The sequence below is a fragment of the Seriola lalandi genome, unplaced genomic scaffold (genome assembly GCF_002814215.2).
Source record: "Seriola lalandi dorsalis isolate HSWRI2012SDOR001 ecotype SW California unplaced genomic scaffold, Sedor1 jcf7180002054900, whole genome shotgun sequence".
Lineage (NCBI taxonomy): Eukaryota > Metazoa > Chordata > Actinopteri > Carangiformes > Carangidae > Seriola > Seriola lalandi.
In genome coordinates this window covers 291,224-314,687 of record NW_019525452.1, presented here as the reverse complement: position 1 = coordinate 314,687, position 23,464 = coordinate 291,224, and the positions used below count along the sequence as shown (strand labels likewise).

The window sequence follows — 23,464 nt, the reverse complement described above, 5'->3', positions numbered from 1 at the left end:
CCTAACCCCCCCTCCTCGTTCGCTTCACCACCACCTCCCCAACACACCATCACCATCACCACCACCTCTATCACCCCTTTTCCTTACCTCCTTCTTTTTATCTATCGCTCTTTCACCTCTTTCCCCAAATGCACAATACATCCCCCTGACTGTATCACTGAGCAGCTATCTCTCCATAATAAATACAGCATGAATAAAGTATACAACAGATCCCCTCTTTCTCCAACTATCTGAGAGAGAAACGTTGAAATGGGGAGGAGGGATGGATGGAGGGAGGAAAAGTGGCAAAAATGGGGGTGTGAGGGGAGAAGATGTAAAGCAGCCAGGGAGCAGGAGGGATGGAAAACAGGAAGGAAAGATTGTTATAGCTGGGGATAAAGTGTGTTGAGTGTGTGCATGGAGGGGGGAGAGTAGGGATAAGAGAATCCTGCACCCAAAGAAAGATGGATGTAGCGATACAGGTAGAGAGGAGGCGGAGGAATATTGATGAGGAGTATGGGGGGGTAGAGGAAGAGGCAAAATGTGTGGGGATGGGTAAGGGAGTGACTGAGAGAGAGAGAAAGAGAGGTGAGCAGGTCAAACAGAAATCGCTTGAATTGAGAGCCAATTACTGTAATTGTAATCTGGATTCAAAGCATAGAGACACAGCAGTGACAGGCTCATGCAGGCGTACACACACACACACACACACACACACACACACACACACACACACAAACACATGCACGCACAAAACAGACAAAAGACAGTGTGTGTGTGCATCTCTACATCTCTACATGCTGTGTTGATTGTTCTGTGAAACTGCAGATGTACATGCATTTTGTGTGTGTGTGTGTGTGTGTCTGTGTCCATTCTTCTCCACTGAATGGCAGTGCAGGAGTCAGGCTGCCAATCAACTATTGTACTCTTGTCAATTTAATAATATTTCTGAGCACTGACCTCCACAGTGCTGCTCTGTGTGTGTGTGTGTGTGTGTGTGTGTGTGTGTGTCTGTTTTTGTCTGTGAGCTTGAGTGTGTTCCTATATATTTCTCTCTGTCTCTCGCTCTTTCACCTCAGTCTAACCCCCACCCACCCCTCCCTCCCTCTGTATCTCCCTCCCCCGGTCCCTGTCTCTCATTCTCTCCTTTATTAGAAGAAGATAGTGCGAATCCTTCATCTCTCCTCCTCTAATTCTCTCCGTTATTGTCCCTCCGTTCAGCCCGCCGTCTCTCTGCACTCCTTCACTTGTGTCCTCTTTTCTTTTTTCGCCATGATCTATATTGCTCACTTTCTTTTTTCTTTTTTTCTTTTTTTTTTTTTTCAAACCTACGCCCTGGTCTCCTTCCTGTCCTTTCCTGTTATGCTTCAGCTTTCTCTCATTCTTTCTTTCACTTTATCACCTCACATCCCTTACCTTTCCCGCTCTCCTTTCTCCTCTGGACCTCATCTCTCCATCACCTTATCTCAACTTCCTCACTCTCACCCTCTGTCTGTCTCTTTTCCTTTCTACCCCGCCAATGCCCCTTTTTTCCAGGCCAGCTCTTCCTGTCTCATTTTCAACATCGTCCCTTTTTGCTTTTTCATCATCATAGGCTCATTTTGTCAAATCCACGTCCCCCTCTCATTCCTCACCCTCCCTCCTTCCATCCTTCCTTCCTTCCTCATCCCTCTCTCCCTCCCTCCACCCTGTCCGTTCCCTGGGGAGGTCAGTAATAATGGTAGTGATGGAGTGAGAGAGGGAGGTGCGATTATTGTCTTGTCGGGAGTCAGAGGAATCGATCGGCCCAGAAATATGAGGCGCGAGAAAGAGCCGCTGTGTCAGATACAATAACCACCCTCTCCCGGGGGCTTACACACATACATACACACACACACATTTAGACACACACACACACACACACACACACACACACACACACACACACACACACACAACATACAGACACATACCCGTATTCGACACGAAGATACACATTTATTTGGTTCGACGCAAGTGCAGACACTGACACATACTCGCACTCGTACCATCTTTCTTTTTCATTAACGCAATGCACACACATCCCTCTTCTTCTGTGGTGAAGGAGAGTGGTGAGGCAGCCCAATCATCTACATGCTTTGATCTGAGATAAAGCATAGAAGTAGATCTGTTCTGATCATTCTTCATGCACAGATAAAGGGCAAGGCGAGGAAAATCACTCACACACCTTTCACTCACGTAGCTATAAACAGACATAAACACACACATACATGCGCACGCCACACACACGCTCACACTGAGACCTTTCACTGCTGTTGCCTGGCAACGTGGCCGAGTGTCCAATCCGAGCTGAGAACAGTGGCCAGTGATGTCACAGCTGCTGCTGACCAGCAGGTCTGAGAGAGAAAGAGAGACAGAGGAGGAGAAGAGAAAGTTTGCATTGGAGAAAGAAAAGGAGGAAGGTCTCAAAAAAAAAAAAAAGAGAGACTGGGATGATGATGAGAGGGTTTGAAGGAAAAGAAGCACAGCAGGTGAAGAAGAGACCAAGGTGAAAGAGGGAACACATGGGCGGAAGGAGTGCAAAGACCATGGTTGCCAAAACTAAAGTACCCACTTCTTTGTATTATAATAGGGAGAATATGAGGACTAATTTAACACAGCAGCCTGCTTTGTCAGTGTACGTGAACAGTTTGGTCTAAAGCGTCCTCAGTGCTCCTTGAGCTGGCGATAAAGGCCACCGGTCCCTCCCAGTAGACCCTTCACTCTTGTGTGAAAGAGCCAAAGAAGAAGAAGAAGATGGGTGAGAAGAGCAAAGAAAAAGATATGGGCTTCAACCTTGGTAGCGCCGTGGGAGAGAGCGGTGTCTGTCTAGACAAGTCCAGCTCCCTATGGGCTGCCGAGATAATATAGAAAGGAGAGGAATGGTGTGAGAGAAGGATGGAGAGGCGGAGGGGCCAGAGGAAAAGGAGCGATTGAGAGGTATTAGGACAGGAGTGGAATAGGTGTTGTAAAGGTGTAGGCGGCGTGCATGTGTGTGTGAGATGGCGCAGGTCCCATGGAAGCCAACAGTGTGAGTGTGTTTTAGCCCCTGCTGCTTCTCATACAAAACCTCAACCTCTGTAGTCTCCACACTGCTAGACCTACTGTTTATAATCCTGCTACTCCTCATGGGGCTACACCTGCACACACACACACACTCTCTCATGCACTAGACTGGATTTTAAATCTCTCACCTTGTAGAATAGAGTCTTGCTGTTGGACTGTGCATAGGCCTTGGTTGGTCCATCACTGAGCCGTGCTCTGTCCCCTCTATAAGAAGAGGAATATGATGGATTATATGAATTAGAGCCAGTGTGTGCTCTGGGCCTGAGGCTGCATTAGATATAGTAGGGCAGAGTTGCAGAGGGTTACTGAGCAGGTTTGGAGACCTCAGAATTGTCCCTGCAATGACCCGTTATACACACATTCTCTATCCTTCCATCTTTCTCTCCCCGTCCTCACCCCCAGCTAACATCCCTTCTCCACTCTTTTTATTCCTGTCTCTCTATCACTCACCTTCATTCCCATCACTCTCTCCCTTCCTTTTTTTCTTCACTATTCCTCTTTTTCTCTCTTAGTAACCCCCAATCCTCCCTCTCTGCCTCTCCCTCTCTCTGTGACAGTGGAGTGATTGATGGCGCTCTAGAGGCCTCCGCCTCCCCCCATCCTCCTCCCTGGGGTCCCACTATCAGATTGTGTATGTGTGTGTATATATATATATATATATATATATATATATGTGTGTGTGTGTGTGTGTGTGTGTGTGTGTGTGTGTGTGCGTGTGCGTGTGTGTTTATTATCTTACGAACATAACTTCTAGCAGTGGCCAAAAAATACTCTTCATTAACATAGCTCATATTCCCTTATAGAAATAATAAAAAATAAATTCAATTATTTATTTTATTTTTTTCTGAGTTAATAATATCACAGTTCATTATGTAGTATATATTAATTTGTCAACTTCAACTCAAATTGTTTGCCGTCGGCCCAGTGTCATCTAAGTGGCAAGGCTGGAGTGTTGCTAGGTCTGGTCTCCATGGTAACCAAGGCTCAGACCTCCTTGGGGCAGGAAGGCCCCCCATGGCCATGAACTGTACAGTACACACACATAACCAGAGCCCACTTAGATTCACCAGCCCACTATTAGAGCTTCTCAAACAAATATACACACAGTTACACACACACACACACACACACACACACACACACACACACACACACACACGCACACGTTGGTAGTGATGTGGGTAGATTGGGGTTTGAACAAAGGTCACGGCCAAAGCCAGGCTGCCCAGACGACCTCTGACCCAGAGACACGCCCCCTCTCCAACGTGCAGTCTGTCACTGTCCTTGGACAGGCCTGGCCAGTTGGTTCACTCCTACACACATCCACACACACACTCGCTCTCCACTGATTACTTACAAGTAGACAAACAAATCTGACCAATCATGTACTGATGAAGGCAGAAACATTATCGCATAAATAATCTGGCAAAACTGGCACAGACCTGTCTGAGCTATTTGTTTGATTGGCACCACAAATAATGGAAAAACTGAGCAAGCAAATTCAGCTACGGCTGTAGTGTTTATTTTCATTTTCAAGTTATCTGTCAGTTATTTTCTCAATTATGTAATTCATTGTTTGTCTTAAAAATGTCCAAAAATTGTGAAAAATTAGCATCAGAATTTCCAAAGTCCAAGATGGCATCCTCAGAGCTTATGTGGTCATCAGGTCACAACTCAAAGAAAAATATTAGCTGATTAATTTCCTTTTGATTGATGCACAAATCAATCAACTAACTGTTTCAGCTTTAAATCCAGCCAATTTATTAAAAATCTTATGCTTTTGTGAGTTTGTCAGAAAGCTCTGTTTCAATCTCTCCAAAGTCTTTATACTGATATTGTCCTCATGGTAAATATATATTTACAATTCAGTACATTAGTGTTTGTGTGTATTTGAGGACAGATTTGAAAAAGATGTCTGTGTAATGGAGAGCACCTTGAGTGCACTGCCATATGCACTTCTTAGTGAGCGTCTATCCAGCAGTACATGGGGCTGTTGTAAATCACCACATAAAGTATTTATAAGGTTAAACTTGGGAACTCTGCTGCCGTTAGCTTTTGAATTAGTGAACTCAGACCAAGGGAGAAGGAAAGGGGAGGGAGGGGTGATCAGCCTCCTCTCCTCTTCTCTTAGAGGGATGGAGCCAGTCTGTTCATCAGAATTAGAGAATCAAGAGTGCCACCTTGTGGTGATCTCAGCCTACAGTCAGAGCAGCACATCGACACTTTCACATTTGAAAATCTAGGCAGTATTTCTGCTGAAACATGCTGTTCTGCTTCCTTGAGATCATTCACCGACCTTAGTATTTTCACTTATTTAGGAGCATCTTAGTCTGTTAATCCTAGTGGGCGGCACTGTTAGTGGTTCATATCTAGGTTATCTGCTATATTCCACTTTCATGCCTCATCTATCCGTCACGTGTAGAGATTCATGGGATTCCTGTAGGTTTCTGTGGTGTATCTCTGTGTGCAACCCACAGTGTGGGATGGTCAGTGGTACAGTGAGCGTTGTGACAGAGTTTTTCCTTCCGCTCGGGGTAGACCAGAGCTGTGGCTGGCAAACTCAGCCGAGGATGTCTCACATCTTCTCTTGTTGGTGCCGACCTCCCTCAACAGACCACCTCACGCCCACTGATGTACTTGCTAGTAGCTACCCCATGAGCAGAGATATGACCGAGGAAGAGATGGTCATGACTCATGGTAGACAGAACAGGCAGCGTGTGCCTGTTAGAATAGCTTAGTGTTGAGGAAAAACTCTGATCAGCTGAGTTTTGGTAATGTTTTGAAGGTAGACTGGATCATAAATCACACAAATGTATCACACACTCTTCGGTCAGAATGTCAAGCCTGCTGTTTTTCTCTTGCGTCTCTGAGTGAGTGAGCGTGTGTGTGTGAGTGGCTGTTTCCAGCCGCGCCATCACTTTCCATCGGTACCCGTCATCCCCCTCTTTTTCACCTCGTCTATCTCTTCAATCTCCTCGCTCACTCACTCTCCCACTCTCTAACCTCTTGCGTGTCCCCCTTTCTCTTTTTTTTTTCTTTTGTATTGTATTTTTCTCTACTGTGTGTTGAGTTCCCACTTCTTTTGAGGCTTACTTCCTGTTGTGTTGCAGGATGTGGGAGGTGGGGCTTGGGGTGTCATGTGTGCAAGAGAAAGAGAGGGAGAGAGAGAGTGATTGTTTCACGCATATGATTTAATACACTCCTCCTTTTTTGGGTAGAGACAGTCAGAGAGAGGGAGAGTGAGAGTTTTTCTTTTACGTAGCGCACACACTCTCACACAGACACAGAAATGACCAAGACAGCAGCAATAGCATCAAAGGACTTCTCCACTATGTGGTTGCCAGGTGAGTGACTGTCTGTGCAGCCCTCTCTCTCTGCTGGCCTTCATTTACCAAGACCAATTAAGTTTTACGTGAGGGAGAGGGAACTCTGTGTGTGTCAGTGTGTGCGTGTGTGTGTTTGTGTGTGTGTGTGTATGTGTGTGTGTGTGTGTGTGTGTGTGAGAGAGAGAGTGTGTGTGTGACAGAGAGAGAGAGAGAGAGAGAGGAAGAGAACTGTGTCTACGCTGTTGATTAATGCCACTGGGTCTAAGAAGCTCAGCTAATTAGAGAACATCAAAGAGCGAGAGGTGGTACGAAGAGAAAGATGGGGATGGATGGAGGGATGATGGATAGATGGACGCCTGTCGCAGCCAGAGGGAAAGGTCAGACACCCATAGCCCATAGCATGTCTCTGTGTGTGTGTGTGTGTGTGTGTGTGTGTGTGTGTGTGTTTATACTGAATACTGAATGCTAAAAAAGCTTGGGGGAATGCAGTGGAAGTTTTTTGAAATGTCTTCTGAAACGTACCAGTGAAGAAAAATCAGTGTTGCAGCTTGTGTGTCTCGCCAGTGTTTTTCTATATTGTGATTATTTTTCTGTCGTTAGAAAACACCTTTTCTTTTTATTGCCAAGTACCACGGTACTAATACATTTATGTTCAGTTTATAGATATTCAGCTGAAAAGGTTTCTTCCCGTGCAACTGGTGAAACTGGCGCAAACTTTCTGTGTTTGTGTGTGTGTTGGAGGTGTGGGTGTTGCTATGATTATTGCTTTGTCCATTTTTAAATTTGAATTTCACTGAATTCAAAGCACATTTTAAAGCAGTCATATACAAAGATACTCGTTTTTTTTTTTGTTTTAAAAAAGGAAACTGTCATTCTCAGTATTTAAAAAATGATAAGAAGCAGGGTTAGCAGGGAAAGCAGAAGCCCTTCGTCCTTGTTTTGGTGGTCATCTCAGGCTGTGAGGAGTAGCAGACACAGTCTCAGCTGACCGACGACAAGTCCCAGAGAAAAGCACAGCACACTTAGCTGACTCACCAAATTATCAGAAATCAATTTTTAAATGTCAATTAGCTCATAATTCTCAGTCTTTGATGTCTTAAAATGGTTTCCAAAAAATGACATGTTTCTGTGACAGTTTGTTTATCAAGGAGTGATTCAGGGTTTAAAAATCAGCAAGTCATTTCTTAACTTGATGTGGTCACTGCTGTGACCTTCTGTAAGTTACTCTGACCAGGGTGAGACAATGCAATTCAAATAAAGTGCAATAGTTCAGAGACTTAAAGCAAAAAAAAAAAAAATTAAGTTAAATCCATTTATTTAAAAAACGAATTTTTCTTAGTAATAATTTGGCGTTTTTTAAAATTATATTTACATGCTGCTGTCTGAGGCCACGTTAAGGTGAATTGAACAGTTTGGCAGTTTTGCTAATTAGTGCAAAAATTAATAGAGAATAAATGAAGAATATTAAGAGTTTGCTTTGTCTACGGAGTGGCATTTGCACAATTTTAATTAATGGTCAAAATAGCCGTCGTGCCTGCGTGACGTACAACCTTATTCATCTGCTCAAAGTGCATCAATGCAACAAGTGGAAAATATATTTAACCACTAAAAATTAACATGTTTCTGCATATCGGTTCGAAAGGTATATGTCAGAAAGATTCTTATTGGCACAGGCCCATGTTTGAGAAATTAGTATTTTATCATATTATTTAGTTTCTGTTGATTGGTACACAATCACATCTGTCTCTATTCCAGTAGCATTTGCTTTTATTCACTAGGTGTTTTATGAGCTCATATTTAACATTTTAAGTCCAGAGTGTCACAGACAAACCTGACAGACAACACAACAACATCATCCGTGGCATGGACTGTAACGAAATGCCACAACCTTGATGGTCATCCTGCTGCTGCTGTGACATCTCAAATTTTTCTTCAGCTTCTCACTTTATTGTTAGATTTTCTTTTTCAGTTCCAGGATTTCTTCTTAAATCCTGTCCTAATCTACTTATTCATTTATTTTATTTTCAAATTTTGACCTCCGCTCACTACTTTATCTTCACAGAGATGTGCAAAAGGCGTTGAGCTGGATAGTCGACTCTCTCTCGGTTTTAAGTGGAAAATGTTTTTACAATCAAAATCGGCACCCCTCAGCACGGCTTGGTTTTTGAAATCCGTAGTTAGTTGGTGTGATGGCTCCAGTTCCCAGACACCCCCCTTGGTGCCACAGTTGCGTCCTGAATCAGGAAATGGGGTGAGGGGTGGTGGGGGGGTAGCGGGGTTCAGGTTGGTTGCATTGGAGTTTCATCTCAGCCAAAATACCCAGAGGAGAATAACAGAAACAGTCCAGACTGAGCACAGACACTGTTGTTCCTTGTTCCTTTCTGTTGCATCATTTATTCATGACACAGGATTATACAGCATTAAATTTGGTCTATTTAAGATACAGTGAGTAAGGTGTAGCACACTGCTCTCGCTGGGTAAAAGATAATCCCTGAGCTTTGCTGTAAGATTAGCATACGCTTTAACAGCTTAATGATGGATGAAAGAGACATAGTAATTAAACTTTGTACTTGTTATAAAAAGTTTCTGAACATGACTGTAAATGCAATTCGTACCCGATGTGAAAATACAAAACAAGGAGCCACTGTTAAGAGATGAAGCCTCTTATTCTCATGCTTATTCAATCATAACTTTACTGAAATTGTAAAAACATTTATAACATGTAGCTAACTCTGCTCTGTTTAGTAAGTAAAATTAGTAGTGTATCTGTGTGTGTGTGTGTGTGTGTGTGTGTGTGTGTGTGTGTGTGTGTGTGTGTGTGTGTGTGTGCGTGCGTGCGTGCGTGTGTGCGTGAAAGATAGAGTGAAAGAGAGCAAGGGAGAGTGAGAGAGAGAGCAAGCTAATATTAATAGCCTCACTGACAGTAAGTGTTGGGTTTAGCACTCTGCGTTCAACCCAGTACAAGGGGAAGTCAGGAGGGGAAGTGAGAAAAAGACACAGCAACTTGATATACTGTCCCACCACTGTATTACTGACCACATTATCCACCACGCTACTGTCTGTAGGCCATTTTGAAACATGAATCAAATCACACCTTCCCTACAAAAAAGGAGTACAGTACAAGAAAACTTCAGCTTTAGGAGCTCAACAATCTTCACTTCACCTGCTGATCACAAGATAGTCCAGTGTAAGAGAAGTGACATGTACAGTATATTATTAACTCTGTTGTGCATCGTGAGGTGTTACCTTTCAACAGGGTTTTAAATATGTGCATCTTGAGGGGAAGACATTGCATGTTGCTGCAGATTCAGTGGTTTTGGACATTGAGCAACATCGGACAGTTTTATGATTTTACTTATAGCCAAAACAGGTTGTAAGTAATGCTGGAATATCCACAAATTGACCCCAATAATAGATTAACCAGATATTTGCATTCACACACCAATTTAGCTTTTTTGCAGAAGTCCATTTATTTGAGGGAAATCCTGTGGTCAGCATGCGTGTGTGTGTGTGTGTGTGCGTGTGCACCCTGACCCCAGGTTATAATCGTGTCGTGGCAGAATATAGCTTTTCGAGATGATCGCCACTTCCCCCTTCTCCTAAAGACACTGCACGTACCAGAGTCAGCTGTTCTCACATCTGTTTCACTGAAACAAATGTGTTTCTGTGTCTCTCATCCGGGAGTGGCGCGTTTTATCTGTCGTATAGACTTTATTTATAAAGACAGCACTGGGCTTTAAAACTGGCATCAGATCAGTGCTGGTCAGTGGAACAGGTTTGTAATCTTCTCCATGTACCACTGCTGCCCCCCAATGGTGAAAACCAGGTTATACCACTTTGTTATTGGCATTGCAGAAGGTCAAATAAGAGTAATTTTTGTATTTTGGGTGTTGTTTTGATAAAAGCACAGCAATATGGGGATAGCGAAATTACCATTTGAGGTCGTGTCAGCGCTCTCATCTTCAACATGAGAAACAACAGGATAAAGAGAGGACAAACAAAGGGGAGGGGGGGTGAAAGAGGAGAGAGGAAAAGGAGGAGGGAGACTGAGAGTTTATTATGCAGGTGGCAGATATAATTAGTTGGTCGTTGGGCAGATTTGCATGTTTTCACAAAAGGGAAGTAGCTGTGTGTGTGTGTGTGTGTGTGTGTGTGTGTGTGTGTGTATGCACACATGCTTGTCAGGGAGAGAGAGAGAAAGAGAGAAAGAAGAGAGACAACAAAAAGTTGTCTTACAGTTTGTGGTTTCAGACGAATAAAAAGGCTTTTATAGTGAGACGATATTAGTGCATGATTAACAAAAACAAAACTACTATCACTACTACACACACAAGTATATAGACATGTGCACAACCCCCACACACACACACACCGCACATTCTCTCAAAACTCCACTCAAATTATTCACATTCCCATCTTTCCTACACCCTTTTCTGCCAAAAATGCTCCATTCTCTTTGATAAATAGAGTCAAAGACTTAAATTTTTTTGATTCCCTGCAGGGACTGTCCCAATCAACCAGGAAGTGATGTGGTCTTTGTAATGAATGACACACAACGTGAGACATTTTTAGTTGCAAAGCTCCCACGTAAACACATTGAGTTAAATTTAGAACAAGCAAACACCTTGGGTCAGCCTACTCTATGTTCAACCACTAATTGGAAAGAGTGAATGATTGTGGGCTGCACACAACCTGTGAATGATTCAGCTGCACTGTACAGTGTGTAGGCCTGCTCTGTGACCTGAAAACACTCAACCCTAACCTATCTAAGATCAACACCCAGGGCATCTTCTTTCCCCTCTCGTCATGCAGATTCTGATCGTCTGTTTCGTAAATGTCTATTATTCTGCTTCCGTCTGCTTTTTCTTGTCTAACTCAGAATTAAGACTCAGCCTGACTGACTGTTGTTTATCTGTGTGTCTTCCTGTTTCAGATATCAGGATGTCAAAGCCAGTCGAGGTCGAGAAAGTAGGGGCTGACTCACCACTGGAGGGCACAGGTAAGAATAAACAAATAAACAAATAAACACATCCACTTATGGGTACATGTATATTGAATATAAAAAGCTGACCGTGCGTGACACCATTTGTCGCATTTGTGCTCTAACACGCAATCGAGTTCTCACTTTTTCCTTTCCCTCCCACGCAGATTCTGAGCGGAATGGACCTGAATCAAATCACCAGGTACATCTGAGTCCTGTGATTATTACGTTTATCTCCCACCTCTTGCACCTACATAACTGATCCGCCAAAGAAGATAACAATAAGATGACGTCAGATGTCAATTATTTTGGAAGTCTAAAAGTTTAAATTATTTTTTACTCTATTTTTTATCTGTCATTTTATTATTAATTTTCTTATTTGTTTTTTTGCTAATGTTATTTTAGCTTTTTAAATGTATTTTATCGTATCTCATTGTCAGCTTTCTTGTTTGATTTTCCCTTTTTTCTTTTTATTTATAAGTATTTTGATCTGCAATAAGCAGTGTGAAAAGTGATATACAAATAAAGTTTGATTGATTGATAAAAGATTTCAGAACTGATAAACAGTCAAAGATGTGATTTAAAACAGAGAGAAGCAGCAGTTCCTCACATTTGAACAGCTGGAAATGGTGAAAAAAAAATCAATAAAACAATTAATCAAAATGATCAAAATTAATAAAAAAATATTTTCTGTTGATAAATCATCCATTTTCATTAGAAAATAAAATAGAATGCTTTTAAAGTTATTTTTGGTAATTTCTGATATGAAGTCATGTCTGTTTCTTCTCTTCTATGATTCAGTCAATGAAAGTCAATCCCTTTCCCCTGTCACCGACCCTGAGCAGCAGCAAGGTGAGTGTGTGTGTGTGTGTGTGTGTGTGTGTGTGTGTGTGTGTGTGTGTGTGTGTGTGTGTGTGTGTGTCCATTATACTGAACTGCCTGTGCATGTCTAGGCCTATGTTTGTGCATCTTTTGTATCTTAACATCACACAATAGGTTTCTTGACAGTATAGCTGCCTCAGCTTTGTATTCATTTCTTTGCACTGAATTGCTCTTTTGTCGCGCTCGACGTTGAGGTTCATAATGTGTCGACTCTCTACTCGGTCTCGAATGTAAACAGATTCACAAAGAGTAGAGAGTATGATGGCACTCTCCCTTCAGAGAGCACATTCAGAACTGAAATAAATCTATAATGCTACAACACACCAAACAGTGAAATCCTCCTCATTTGCATACCACAGGAGATATGTAAATCAGTGAGCTGGAGGAGTCCCCCCCTCTGCCAGTTCAAACATGCCTGATCCTGGGAAAAAGAGAGACTAGTAGACTCGTTTCCTGAGACACGTTTCTGATCAGCTTATGAGCGTTATTTGAAATTACACATAACTTTTAAATAATCAACACTGCCTATCATGACCTTAAATAGCCAGGTAAGTCAATGTACTTGTCTTTGTATGTTTCTAATTGGCCCTTTTGACCAGTTGGTGTTTGATATGGTTTGTCTTTTTAGTGCAGATTTGCTTTTTACAATTGCATTACATTGGAAAGGAGCAGTATAACTACAATTTTGAGCAGTGCAGTAACGGGAATGTTTTGAGGGAAGAAAGGTGATTTAGGATTTATATTTTGGTTACATATTTGTTTAATTAAATTAATGTTCCTCTATGTTTGTCCCTGTGTTTCCTGTCCTCCTCACAGAATAAGATGGAGGAGTGCGGCGAGATGTCCCCAGCCCTTCCTCCCTCTCACGGCCCGACCCCATCACAGACGGCCCTACAACATACACAGCTCATGCTGACCGGCTCCCAACTAGCAGGGGTAAGACAAACTTATGTTACATGTGCAGAGACACACACGCACACACACACACTTTGCTTTGCTTTTACCTTGCTTGCTTCTCTTGTGCTTCTTTTTGAACACTTTGTTTCCTTCTTTGTCTCCTCCTGCCCATTTCCTTCTATATTTTCTCCTCTCCTTTCCTCTCCTCTCCTCTCCTCTACTCTCCCCTCCTCTTATCTCTTTCTCTTCGCCAGTTGACAGCTCTGTTGCCAGCACAGCAGCAGTTGTTGCTGCAGCAAGCTCAGGCGCAGCTCCTGGCTGCAGCTGTGCAGCAGTCCAATGCAGCCCACGCCGCTCATGCTGCCCATGCAGCCGCCCAAGCCAATCAGCAAGCTCAGGCAGCCGCAGCAGCAAATCAGCAAGCCCAGCAGCAGCAGCAGCAGCAGCAGGCGGGACAGACGGGTCAGCAGGCTCAGTCGCAGTCCCAGGGACAGGGACAGAGCACACAGGAACAAACAGCCCAAAGTGTCCCTGTCCCGCCTCCTCCACCCCAGCTTACCCTGTCCCAGCCAATCCAGCTGACCGCCCAGGTACTGACTGCCAATCAAAGCCACTTCCTGATGAGCGGGTTGATTGAGGAAACTGTATCAGGCCATGGAACAATTCTTCTTGCATGTGTGTCGGATATTTCCTGATTCACAGTTTCCACCTTGCATGAATACACATACTTTCCCTTTCTTGTCTTCATGTTATTCAATAACAAAGTTTTTCCTCTTACTTGTATGTTTTCTGAACGTCCAAATCTGCTCCTCTCCTCAGCTGGAGTCAGAAGATAACATACTAACACGCTTTTGTGTTCCCTCAGACCTCTATCTTTCCTTATGAATTCATAAGAAATTATGAACACATACACTCTCTCTTGATTGGACAGGACATCCAGCAGTTGCTGCAGCTTCAACAGTTGGTGCTGGTGCCCGGCCATTCGCTCCCATCTCCTGCCCAGTTCCTCCTCCCACAGCCACAGCAGGCTCAGCAAGGTCGGGACACCTCTCCCATCAGATATGGATGTTAACATAAAATTTACTTTTTTTGTCATAACTACAGCTGATAATGCTCTTATTTTCCCATCAGGACTCCTATCGACACCAAATCTTATTCCGCTACCTCAGCAAAACCAAGGGAGCCTGCTGTCTGCTCCGAGTAGAATGGGACTCCAAGCACAGGTATGAGGAAACTCTCGAGCTTTAGCTTTAGTCAGTGGAAAAGGACAACCCAGTCCCTCTACCCATGATAAACAAACTTATTCCTCTCGCACTCTTTCTCTCTCGCTCTCACTTTCACTCCTCTGACGTCGTACCTGCTACAGCGAGATAAGAGTGTGGAGGTAAGCGGTGGTGGAGGCGTGACCACAATGCCCTCAGTGACCTCTCACCCCGAGGAACCCAGTGACCTGGAGGAGCTGGAACAGTTCGCCCGCACTTTCAAACAGAGACGCATCAAACTGGGCTTCACACAGGTACGGAGGGACACATGCAGGTCACACGTGTACTAAATGTTTCCTGTGTTTTGACTTGTCTACAACTTCCTTCTTCCATCTCCCCCATCAGGGAGACGTAGGCTTGGCCATGGGGAAGCTGTATGGCAACGACTTCAGCCAGACAACCATCTCCCGCTTTGAAGCCCTCAATTTGAGCTTTAAGAACATGTGCAAGCTGAAGCCACTGCTGGAGAAGTGGCTCAATGATGCAGGTGAGCTCTCATCAAAATAACAGCACTCGGCAGTTAGTCTCGTATATGTTTACAGAACCTACTTAAAGAGTATGGAAATTATAATTAGTCTGACATTCAGTCTGTTTTTATGTTTGTGTTTGTTTGTTTTCTCTCCTTCAGAGACCATGTCCATAGACAGTACCCTGCCCAGCCCCAGCTCCCTGTCCTCTCCCTCTCTAGGCTTCGAGGGGGTTCCTGGTCGCCGCAGAAAGAAGAGAACCAGCATCGAGACGAATGTACGTGTGGCCCTGGAACGCGCATTCATGACGGTAATGGCGATAATTAACCTTATTATTTGATTTTTTGAAATTCATTAGAAATGAGAAAAAGCTGATTAAACAGGATCCTTCACTCTCAAATTACCTCACAAGCTTTTCTTGGATTGATTGATTTTTGGCCCAAAAAAACAAAACTCATTTGTGACGGGGGTGAATTCATTTAATAACTGAACCTGCTTGATAGTCTTTTTATGGAGTCATTTATGATTTATGTCTTGGTGTTATTTTTAATGTTTTGAATCATGTGGCTGAAACATAGCGCTGATTAAATAAATCTAAGTTCCCGTCTCCCTCCCTCTCCTCCTGCAGAACCAGAAGCCTACCTCAGAAGAGATCCTGCTGATCGCCGAGCAGCTCAACATGGAGAAGGAGGTGATCCGGGTCTGGTTCTGCAACCGCCGGCAGAAAGAGAAGCGCATCAATCCCACCAGTGCCACCCCTCCCCTGCCCAGCCAGCCCCCCACTGCCCCACCAACGCACAAACCGCCCTGCTACAGCCCTCACATGGTAAATATCCAACCTTGACGTCCCTGATACACCTGTTACTTTAATGCATCACAGTCCTCAGGTCCCCTTCCTGTATTGAGTTCTAATGAATAAGCGGTTATTAACACGACCCTGTTATTCAGCTGTCTGTAATTTCAGAAACCTCAATGCGTCTCTCTGTCTCTCTGCCAGATGTCCAGCCAGATGTCCAGCCAGCTGTCGCAGGCCGTTACCAGTCTCAGCAGCACAACAGTGACCACCATGTCCTCCGTCTGCCCCCTGACTTCCAGCCTCACCTCCACCCACCCCTCTCTCAGCTCCGCACCCTCCCCGGTGACTCCTCCTCCCCGCAGCACGGCTAGCCCAGCCACTCCCAGCCACAGCACACTCAATCTTAACACAGGGTAAGACGTTGAGAACACGCCCCTCTCCGCAGTGAGTTACTTCACAGCAGGTGTGGTGAGGGCAGATTTGGTGTCAATTCACCCTAATTATGAAGAAAAAAGCTTACCTTGCCATTCTGGTGTTTACGGTTTTAGGCAGAGTTTCAACTTTCCCTCAAGTCCTATTTTTTCAATCTTTACAAAAGAATTTCAGTCTCTGTTTGTGTGAACAAACGAGCACAACACTACGAATGCCTTCCAGGAGAGATGTCTGAAAACGTGTGCCGTTATGGCATGCCTGCTCTCTGAGGGGCACTCTGCTTTAGAGTATGGCCATTCAGAACAACTATAAACACACTAACCCTTCAGTGTAGCCGGATAACGTGTCAAACGAACTAGTTCTTTTCGAGCATAATGTGACGCTGAGATTTCTGCCTCCACTTCAATACAGCGGAGGTTAACTGAGTTTTGTTTGTGGTGTCGTTCGAAATGTTACATTTTAAAAAATTCAAGAGCAACACCTCTCCTGCTTTCTGCTGATGAAATAGTAGAGTGCTGCAGGGATGATGTATTTTTGTAGGCCAACCCGGAAATTAGCATCGCCCTGGTTCCCTCAACAGAAAACTTGTAGAAGCATAAAAAATGACAATGGGGTATTTATATTGTTGAATGTAATGTCTTGAGCTTGTGTTAACCACAAACCTTGTTTCAGGCATCTAACCAAAAACCCAAAGACTTCAGGATGAGGGAACCAGAGGTGCTAAAACTAATTTCCCGGGTAAAGGGCTCATTCCTGCAGCACCCTATAGCCCCTATTAAAACTGATTTATCCAAAGTAATTCGTTTCTGGGGGAAAATAACATGTTTCTGTTTCACTGTTGTGAGCACCACAGACTAAAGTCTAGTCTTCCTCAGTGTGTTATGGTTGGCTTCAAAAATCTCAGATTGGTGGAGAGATCGTTGCTGCAAAATCTGAACAAATTAAGCAAAACCTACAGTATCTGCTTTGGTTTGTTTTTTTGTAATTTTGGGGAACTGGCCCTTTAAGTATTAGGTCTATGTTTGCTTTTCATCAGAATTAGAATATTTTTGATTTAAAAATCATTCTTTCTTTGTCCTCGGTTGCCATCACAACTGAATAAATGTAGGCAAAACATTTAAACACACATTACAAACAGTTCCACTACACACAACCACATATTTCCATAAACAACCATGAATACTGCACTGCGCCATGCTCGGTTCACCTGCAGTTTGTAGTTAAATAGTTGATACTCTACACACACACACACACACACACACACACACACACACACACTGATATCCCAGCAATGCCATTGGGTACCACTGCTTCCCCTGTGCAGCAGTGTATTCTAACCCTGTGTGTGTTTGTGTGTGTGTGGTTCTTGTGTTCACAGCTTATGGCGTATGGGTAAAAAGAACGGTGACGTGTCTAACTACATCACCGATTTTGCTGCAAACTTGAGGTGAATACGACAGAGACACCTACATGCAGATATACAGCATTGAATCATTGCTATCCTGTATAATTAATGCACAGTTAATGAGATGTTTTGATGTTTTCTAAGATTTTTTCAACATGATCTGTTTCTTTCCGCATGTCTAACCTCTTTTTTAAATATTTTTTTTTTAGCATAGTTTACATCTGTACAGCTTTTTATATGTGCAGGGCTGAATTTGCCCTCTGTTTGTCTTTACTGCCAAACCTGCTTTTTTTTCTCACCTTTTCTCCTCTGCCTGTCTGTGTTCGTATATATGCTTGCACGTGTATGGTGCTGCGTGTGTGTATGTGTGTGCATGTGACACAACAGGAACACTGTGATGGGAGTTAACACAGGGATGAACCAAGCCCTCCTCGGTAACAATCCCCTGGCCACTATCCAAGGTGTGTGTGTGAGAGAGACATTGTAAAGCAAATGGGTTTATCAACACAATTGACAAACAGAATGTAATGCAGAGGTTCGAGGTGGAGGTGTTCTTTATTATTGCATCTCTGGAAAAATCTTCACAGGACACATAAAAACAAAAGAAAATCGTTTTTTAAGTTCTGGTCGCAGGTGATACATTTTCCTTCTCTCAATCACATACACAAACATATACACTCCTACACACACATAAATGCTCAAACTCAGCCGCATACTGTTCATGACACATCCCCCAACCCCCCCCCATACACACATACACACACACACACACACACACACACACACACACACCTCCCTACACTTGAGAACAGTACAAGAATAGCACATGAAAAAAAAATTGTTTACAATCCCGCAGAAGTGACCACCAAACAGTCCTGACCACCGTCAGCAGAGCTCATTTTTGATCATTCTTTGTGTTGATGAGGATGAGAAGGGGGGAGAGAGAGACGTTTTAAAAAGAGAAGTGGGATGGTGAGTAATACAGTTACGCATGACAGGTGCATCAAATCGCGCTGGTAGACTGCTGACTGGAGACACAGATGAATAGGCAGCTGCGGGTGTTTGCTCATCCACAGTGTGAAGTAGCCGAGGCAACAGAGTTGTGGACTTATTTCTCATATGTCGCCATCGACATCCATGAATCCATCCCATCAAGTGTCTGTGTGTGAGTGACGACGGTTACATTACTGTGTGGGCTGTGTTTTTGTGTGTGCGTCTGTGCTGTCTCACTCATCTTTAACCTTTCATCTCTTCATTTCATCATTAGCCAAATATGATGAGTGTTAAAAAGGAAAAGTCACCAAAAACATTTTACACACTTGTATACCGGCTTTGCTCTTCTTTGTGGTTCATTGAGCTGTTTTGGAGGATTTTTTTTCTTATTTTTATGTATATATCTACAACTACAAAGGATTTGAGATCATAAAACCATCAAACCATCAACAGTAAATGTCAGGTTTTGGTGTCAGACCTTCAGAATTCACCATTTCACACCACTTTGCTGTTCAGTAGTCATAAACCGAGAGATTGATCACTGAGGAGGCAGAAAAAAAACAGTTTCTTCACCAAAAGTAGCCACAAGACATTTTGCACTTCGAGTTGTAAACCAAAACTGTTTTATCGTTGCTATGCAATCACAAATGTGCTCACATGTACCATTTTCATAGTGAAAGAAGAAGCTCTCTATGAAACGTGTTTATAAAGGGGAAAAACAGCCACAGTTATCGACCTTGTTTCCATAACAACAGGCCATTTGTGTCCGCTTACTTTTACTGTGCTGTGTCTGATTCTACAAGATTAGCTTGCTACAGATATTAGACAATGTTCAATTATTACCACGGCCTTTTTGTCTCTATTGGCACAGTGTTGAAATGTGGTTGATGTCACTTTGTGCTTTCCTTGGAAAAGTTAAAAGTTTCTCAACAATGTCATTCAAGTGATTCCCCCCAGAAAAAACAATCAGGTGCATGCAGCACTTCTGACAGAATAACAAATCTTTTGACACCCCGTGGCCACTCCCTGGGTTTTCCATCTAAAGTAAATGGTGACGGTAATTCTCCACCTACTTCTATTGAATACAACAGGTCTGGGCACTTTCTGTGGCTTGGCTCAGTGCTGTAGGAAATGATAAACATGAGTGGTGCACGATGAGGAAGGCTGACAGAAGGTTGATAGGCTGAAAAGATATTTACACACTTAACTCCTAAACAGACAAACACCTTGAATACGCTGAATATTATTTATTAATGACAGAAAAAGACAAACAATAACTTATGGAGAAAAAAAGGAGAGCAAGACTGTGCTTACATTTTCTTTGCATGAAGGGTTTGTAGGAAGAGGAGTAAGGAGGAGCTTAAAATAAAAATTACCTTGAGAAAGAGATGGAAGAAGAATACACATGGCCCAAAAGATAATAGCAAAAGCGAAATAGTTTGTTCTGGAATAGAGTGAAAGTGTCTGATGGTGGAATTTCCTTTAACTTTTTTTCTCTTCTCTCTCTCCCTCAGCCCTAGCAGCCAGTGGTGGCCAGCTGCCTCTTTCCAGTCTTGAGGGGGGCAGTAAGGTGATTCTGGGGGCCTCTGGGGGCCAGGGAGCAGGCCTCGCCTCCTCCCTCTTCCTCAACCACCCCGCCCTCCTCCACATGGCCCAGAACCCCGGCGCTGGACTGGTCAGTGCCGCCGTAGCCAAAGCCTCCCATCCCTCCCCCTTCCCCTCGGCCAGCAGCATCAGCCCCACCCCTTGCTCCCCCTCCCCTTGCTCCAGCCCCGCCTCTTCCTGCTCCTCCAGCGAAATGGCACACAGCCCGCCCTCTCTGGGTGGGGCCAAGATTGAGTGACCACGCCAAGGGCCAATCAGAGAGGAGGAGGAAGGGGGAAACGAGAACCTCGCCTTTCACACCAAAGCTATCTCTTTCTCTCTCTTGCGCTCTTCTTCCGTTATTTTTTTGCAATGGCTCTCTCTCTCTCTCTCTCTCCCAGTCTTTCGATGCCAAAAATACACAGAATGAAAGAGGAGAGAGGGAGGGAAAGAAGTGAATGAGGGGAGAAGGGGGGAAAGGGGAAGATTGAAACCAAAAATCTTTATCTATCAAAACAGATGGAGAGGAGGCAACGTGGGACTTTTTTGTCAATAACGTGTGATATCGACATGGCACCTCTCCACTCTTTCTCTCTGAAGGAAAACAAACCAATGACTCTTTGACAAAGAGACGGAAGAGACAGCAGAGATGCATGTCGAAGTGCATAAACCAAAAATGACAAAAGATAACTTTACTATGTGACAAAGGAATGGCGGCAAGGACAAAAAAAAAATGGAGAGGAGGACTGTGGTTACGTTTTCTTTTTTTTCTTATTACTTTGAAAAGCTGCGGGTCTGAAGGAAGAGGAGTAGGGAGGATAAGTTTAAACCAAAAATTTACCTGAGGAGTAGGCGGAGGAGGAATACACAATGACAAAAAAAAAAAAGAAAAAAAAAAAAGTCAACCATACCAAAATCCCAAATACCAAAAATACGGAGAGAAAAGCTTTATTCAAAGGACGTGTAAATACTGAAGCTATCCAGGACCAGGACTCTACTGCTACTGCTACTGCTACTGCTACTTACACATACACACAAACACATACACACATCAAGAGCCAATCCATCCTGCCATCTACTCATCCTGTCTGTGTCAGCTCATGTGTGTCTCATAGGTTTTCATGCTAGATATTTTGGATGATTTTGTAAAAGCCTGTTACTGAGGCAAAAGCTTGTGATTGCCAGTTCTGCTGTATCTTCATGCGTCTTATGCGTCATTAGTCTCTTTACCTACCTCTGGTTCTAAGAGCATAGAAAAGCTTTCCTCTCTCCTTTTTATTTCAAATTCGCCTGACAGAGTCTTGTTATTCAGTATCTATTTTTTACACTTCGTGAAGTACAGATGGGATTTTTTGTATTATTATTATTTATTAGTGTCATTTTACAATCCAGCTCCTATTTATTGTCACACACTTTTTTAGTTATACAGTATAGGATTTATATCATCATCATTGTCATCATCTTTATCTTCATCATACATATTTGTGTCATCAACGTGCATTTTGTCTTGAATGTGACTCTTCTGCAGGAACAGAGATGACGTAGGTGAAAAGATGTCGTCTCAGTCCTCACCAAGTGCCAGTAGATCAGAAATAGAGTTGGCACTCTGCAAGTTGATTTCAAGGTGTGAATGAATTTATTAAGACCTAAGCATGTGGCATTTTGTGCTCTTAATCAGACCACTCTTTTCCTCACTCTTAAAGATAACCCATTATCAGTGACTCCATGGCTAAATGAACATGCCCTGGAAACTTCACACACTGAAAATGACGTTTGTTAAGAGTGGCGACCATTTTGAAAGTATGAAATAGGGCTGTGATTGGAGATTTAAAGTAATAAACATTGAGACTGAAGGCTAAATAAGTCAATAAAGCCAAGTTTAGTCACAGCTGGCTCTCATTCCTGCCTCGTCAATCAGCATAGACGCCGCGACACCTGTCTGTCTAGACATGTTTACTGATATTTGTCTGTTTCCATCATCACTCCATCAGTCACATTTCACTGTCATTTTCCACCTCAGACTGCCATTAATTCTCAAATAGAAACCAAAGCATTCTCAAGGCCGGCTTCGTCTTTAAGAGCCTCAGCCCAGACATATGAACACAATAAAGACACCAAGGGGGTGGGATGCAGCGGGGGCTGAGAACAGGACATTACCACTGGAAGCCCCCCTGGTGTAATCCCCTCCACCTGGCCCGTCGCGAAACCCACGGGGGAAGCTTTATTTAGGGAACTGATCCTTTACTCCGAACCCCCAGAAAGAAGGGTACGCTGGGACAGGCGAGGGAGGGACACACTGTAGTGAGGGGGAGCAGGTGTCACACTTTTTGTAAGAGGAAACCAAAAATAAACCCAAACCAAAAAAGAAAAAACAAAAAAAACACACAACCCAAGGAATGACAGAAGCAAACCAAAAAGAACCCTAACCAAATGTGGCTGGAGGGAGGAGGGGAGGAGGACAAAGTGCAGGTGTTGAAAGAGATGAAGGCGTCGCATCGCTCTGCCTGTCTGTCTGTCTGTCTGTCTGTCTGTCTGTTAGCTTTAGGGCTGCAGCATTCGCCCCATTCTGAAACTGTGTAGCATGGATAGAGAGATAAATAAGACAGGCAGATAGACAGGCGAGCAGAAGAAGGACAGACAATTCCTCCCCTCCTCTGCCTCTCTCCAGCTCAGCTCTCTGGTCCTGGATGGAGCTAAACGCAAATGACCTCACTGAACTGAAATCTTCTAAAAATCTGTTTTTATTTTTCTGTTGGTTGGTTCTGATTGTTTTATCTCTGCTGTGTCTCTTGATGCCGTTTTATGTACTGTACTTTAGTGCTTATTACTCATTTGGGATAACGTACTCGCTTACTTACTACAAGAGCTCCTTATTTTTTTCGTAGTCGTGCTAGAGATTTTTATCAGGTGGTTGGAAAAAATACTGTGAAAATTTAGCTTCCAGATTTTTATTAGATAAAGAAACAGACTGTCTTGGCAGAAAAAAGACAAACACAAAAAGCCAAAAACAAAGAGTTGAATAGCAAACCTTGAAAATGCCAAACCAAATACTGAACTAAACCAAACACATGTAGAGAGGAATAGGAACTGCCTTCTCTGCATGAGAGCAAAGTAATGGGTTAGTGTCAGTTTGTCTGAGGTGAAAGCGTGTGTTTTTCTGTATATGTTAATGGGATGGGGAAAAAAGAAAAGAAAATGAATTGGTACTGCAGTGATGACACTTAAAGATGCAGAATGATACACACAGAAACAGCCTCGGTCAAGCTGACGGTTTGAAAGTTGGACGTAGACGTATCCAAAGAATATTTGGTTTGGTCCACACCAGAAAAACAGTTGACACGCGAGAATCGTTTCACGAACCAAACTTTAGATGTGG

At 43.4% G+C, this 23,464-nt stretch overlaps 1 protein-coding gene across 4 annotated transcripts in view; it reads left to right on the top strand.

Moving 5' to 3' along the window:
* pou2f2b (POU class 2 homeobox 2b) overlaps positions 1–21,976 on the top strand; it is a 40,865-nt gene extending 18,889 nt beyond the window's left edge. The window contains exons 2-16 of one of the 4 annotated variants that reach the window (XM_087180306.1): positions 11,323–11,388; positions 11,538–11,572; positions 12,172–12,222; positions 13,069–13,188; positions 13,404–13,739; positions 14,081–14,186; positions 14,281–14,372; positions 14,516–14,665; positions 14,757–14,898; positions 15,040–15,188; positions 15,507–15,704; positions 15,876–16,087; positions 17,485–17,553; positions 17,899–17,972; positions 20,019–21,976. In XM_087180306.1, the coding sequence (XP_087036432.1) occupies positions 11,323–11,388; positions 11,538–11,572; positions 12,172–12,222; positions 13,069–13,188; positions 13,404–13,739; positions 14,081–14,186; positions 14,281–14,372; positions 14,516–14,665; positions 14,757–14,898; positions 15,040–15,188; positions 15,507–15,704; positions 15,876–16,087; positions 17,485–17,553; positions 17,899–17,972; positions 20,019–20,347 (2,129 nt within the window). In that variant the 3' untranslated portion in view covers positions 20,348–21,976. Of the gene's footprint in view, positions 1–6,262; positions 6,408–11,322; positions 11,389–11,537; positions 11,573–12,171; positions 12,223–13,068; positions 13,189–13,403; positions 13,740–14,080; positions 14,187–14,280; positions 14,373–14,515; positions 14,666–14,756; positions 14,899–15,039; positions 15,189–15,506; positions 15,705–15,875; positions 16,088–17,484; positions 17,554–17,898; positions 17,973–20,018 lie in introns of those variants that run through there. The other 3 variants (XM_087180307.1, XM_023429899.2, XM_087180308.1) reach the window with 3 other exon arrangements.
* Positions 21,977–23,464: the final 1,488 nt, after the last annotated feature.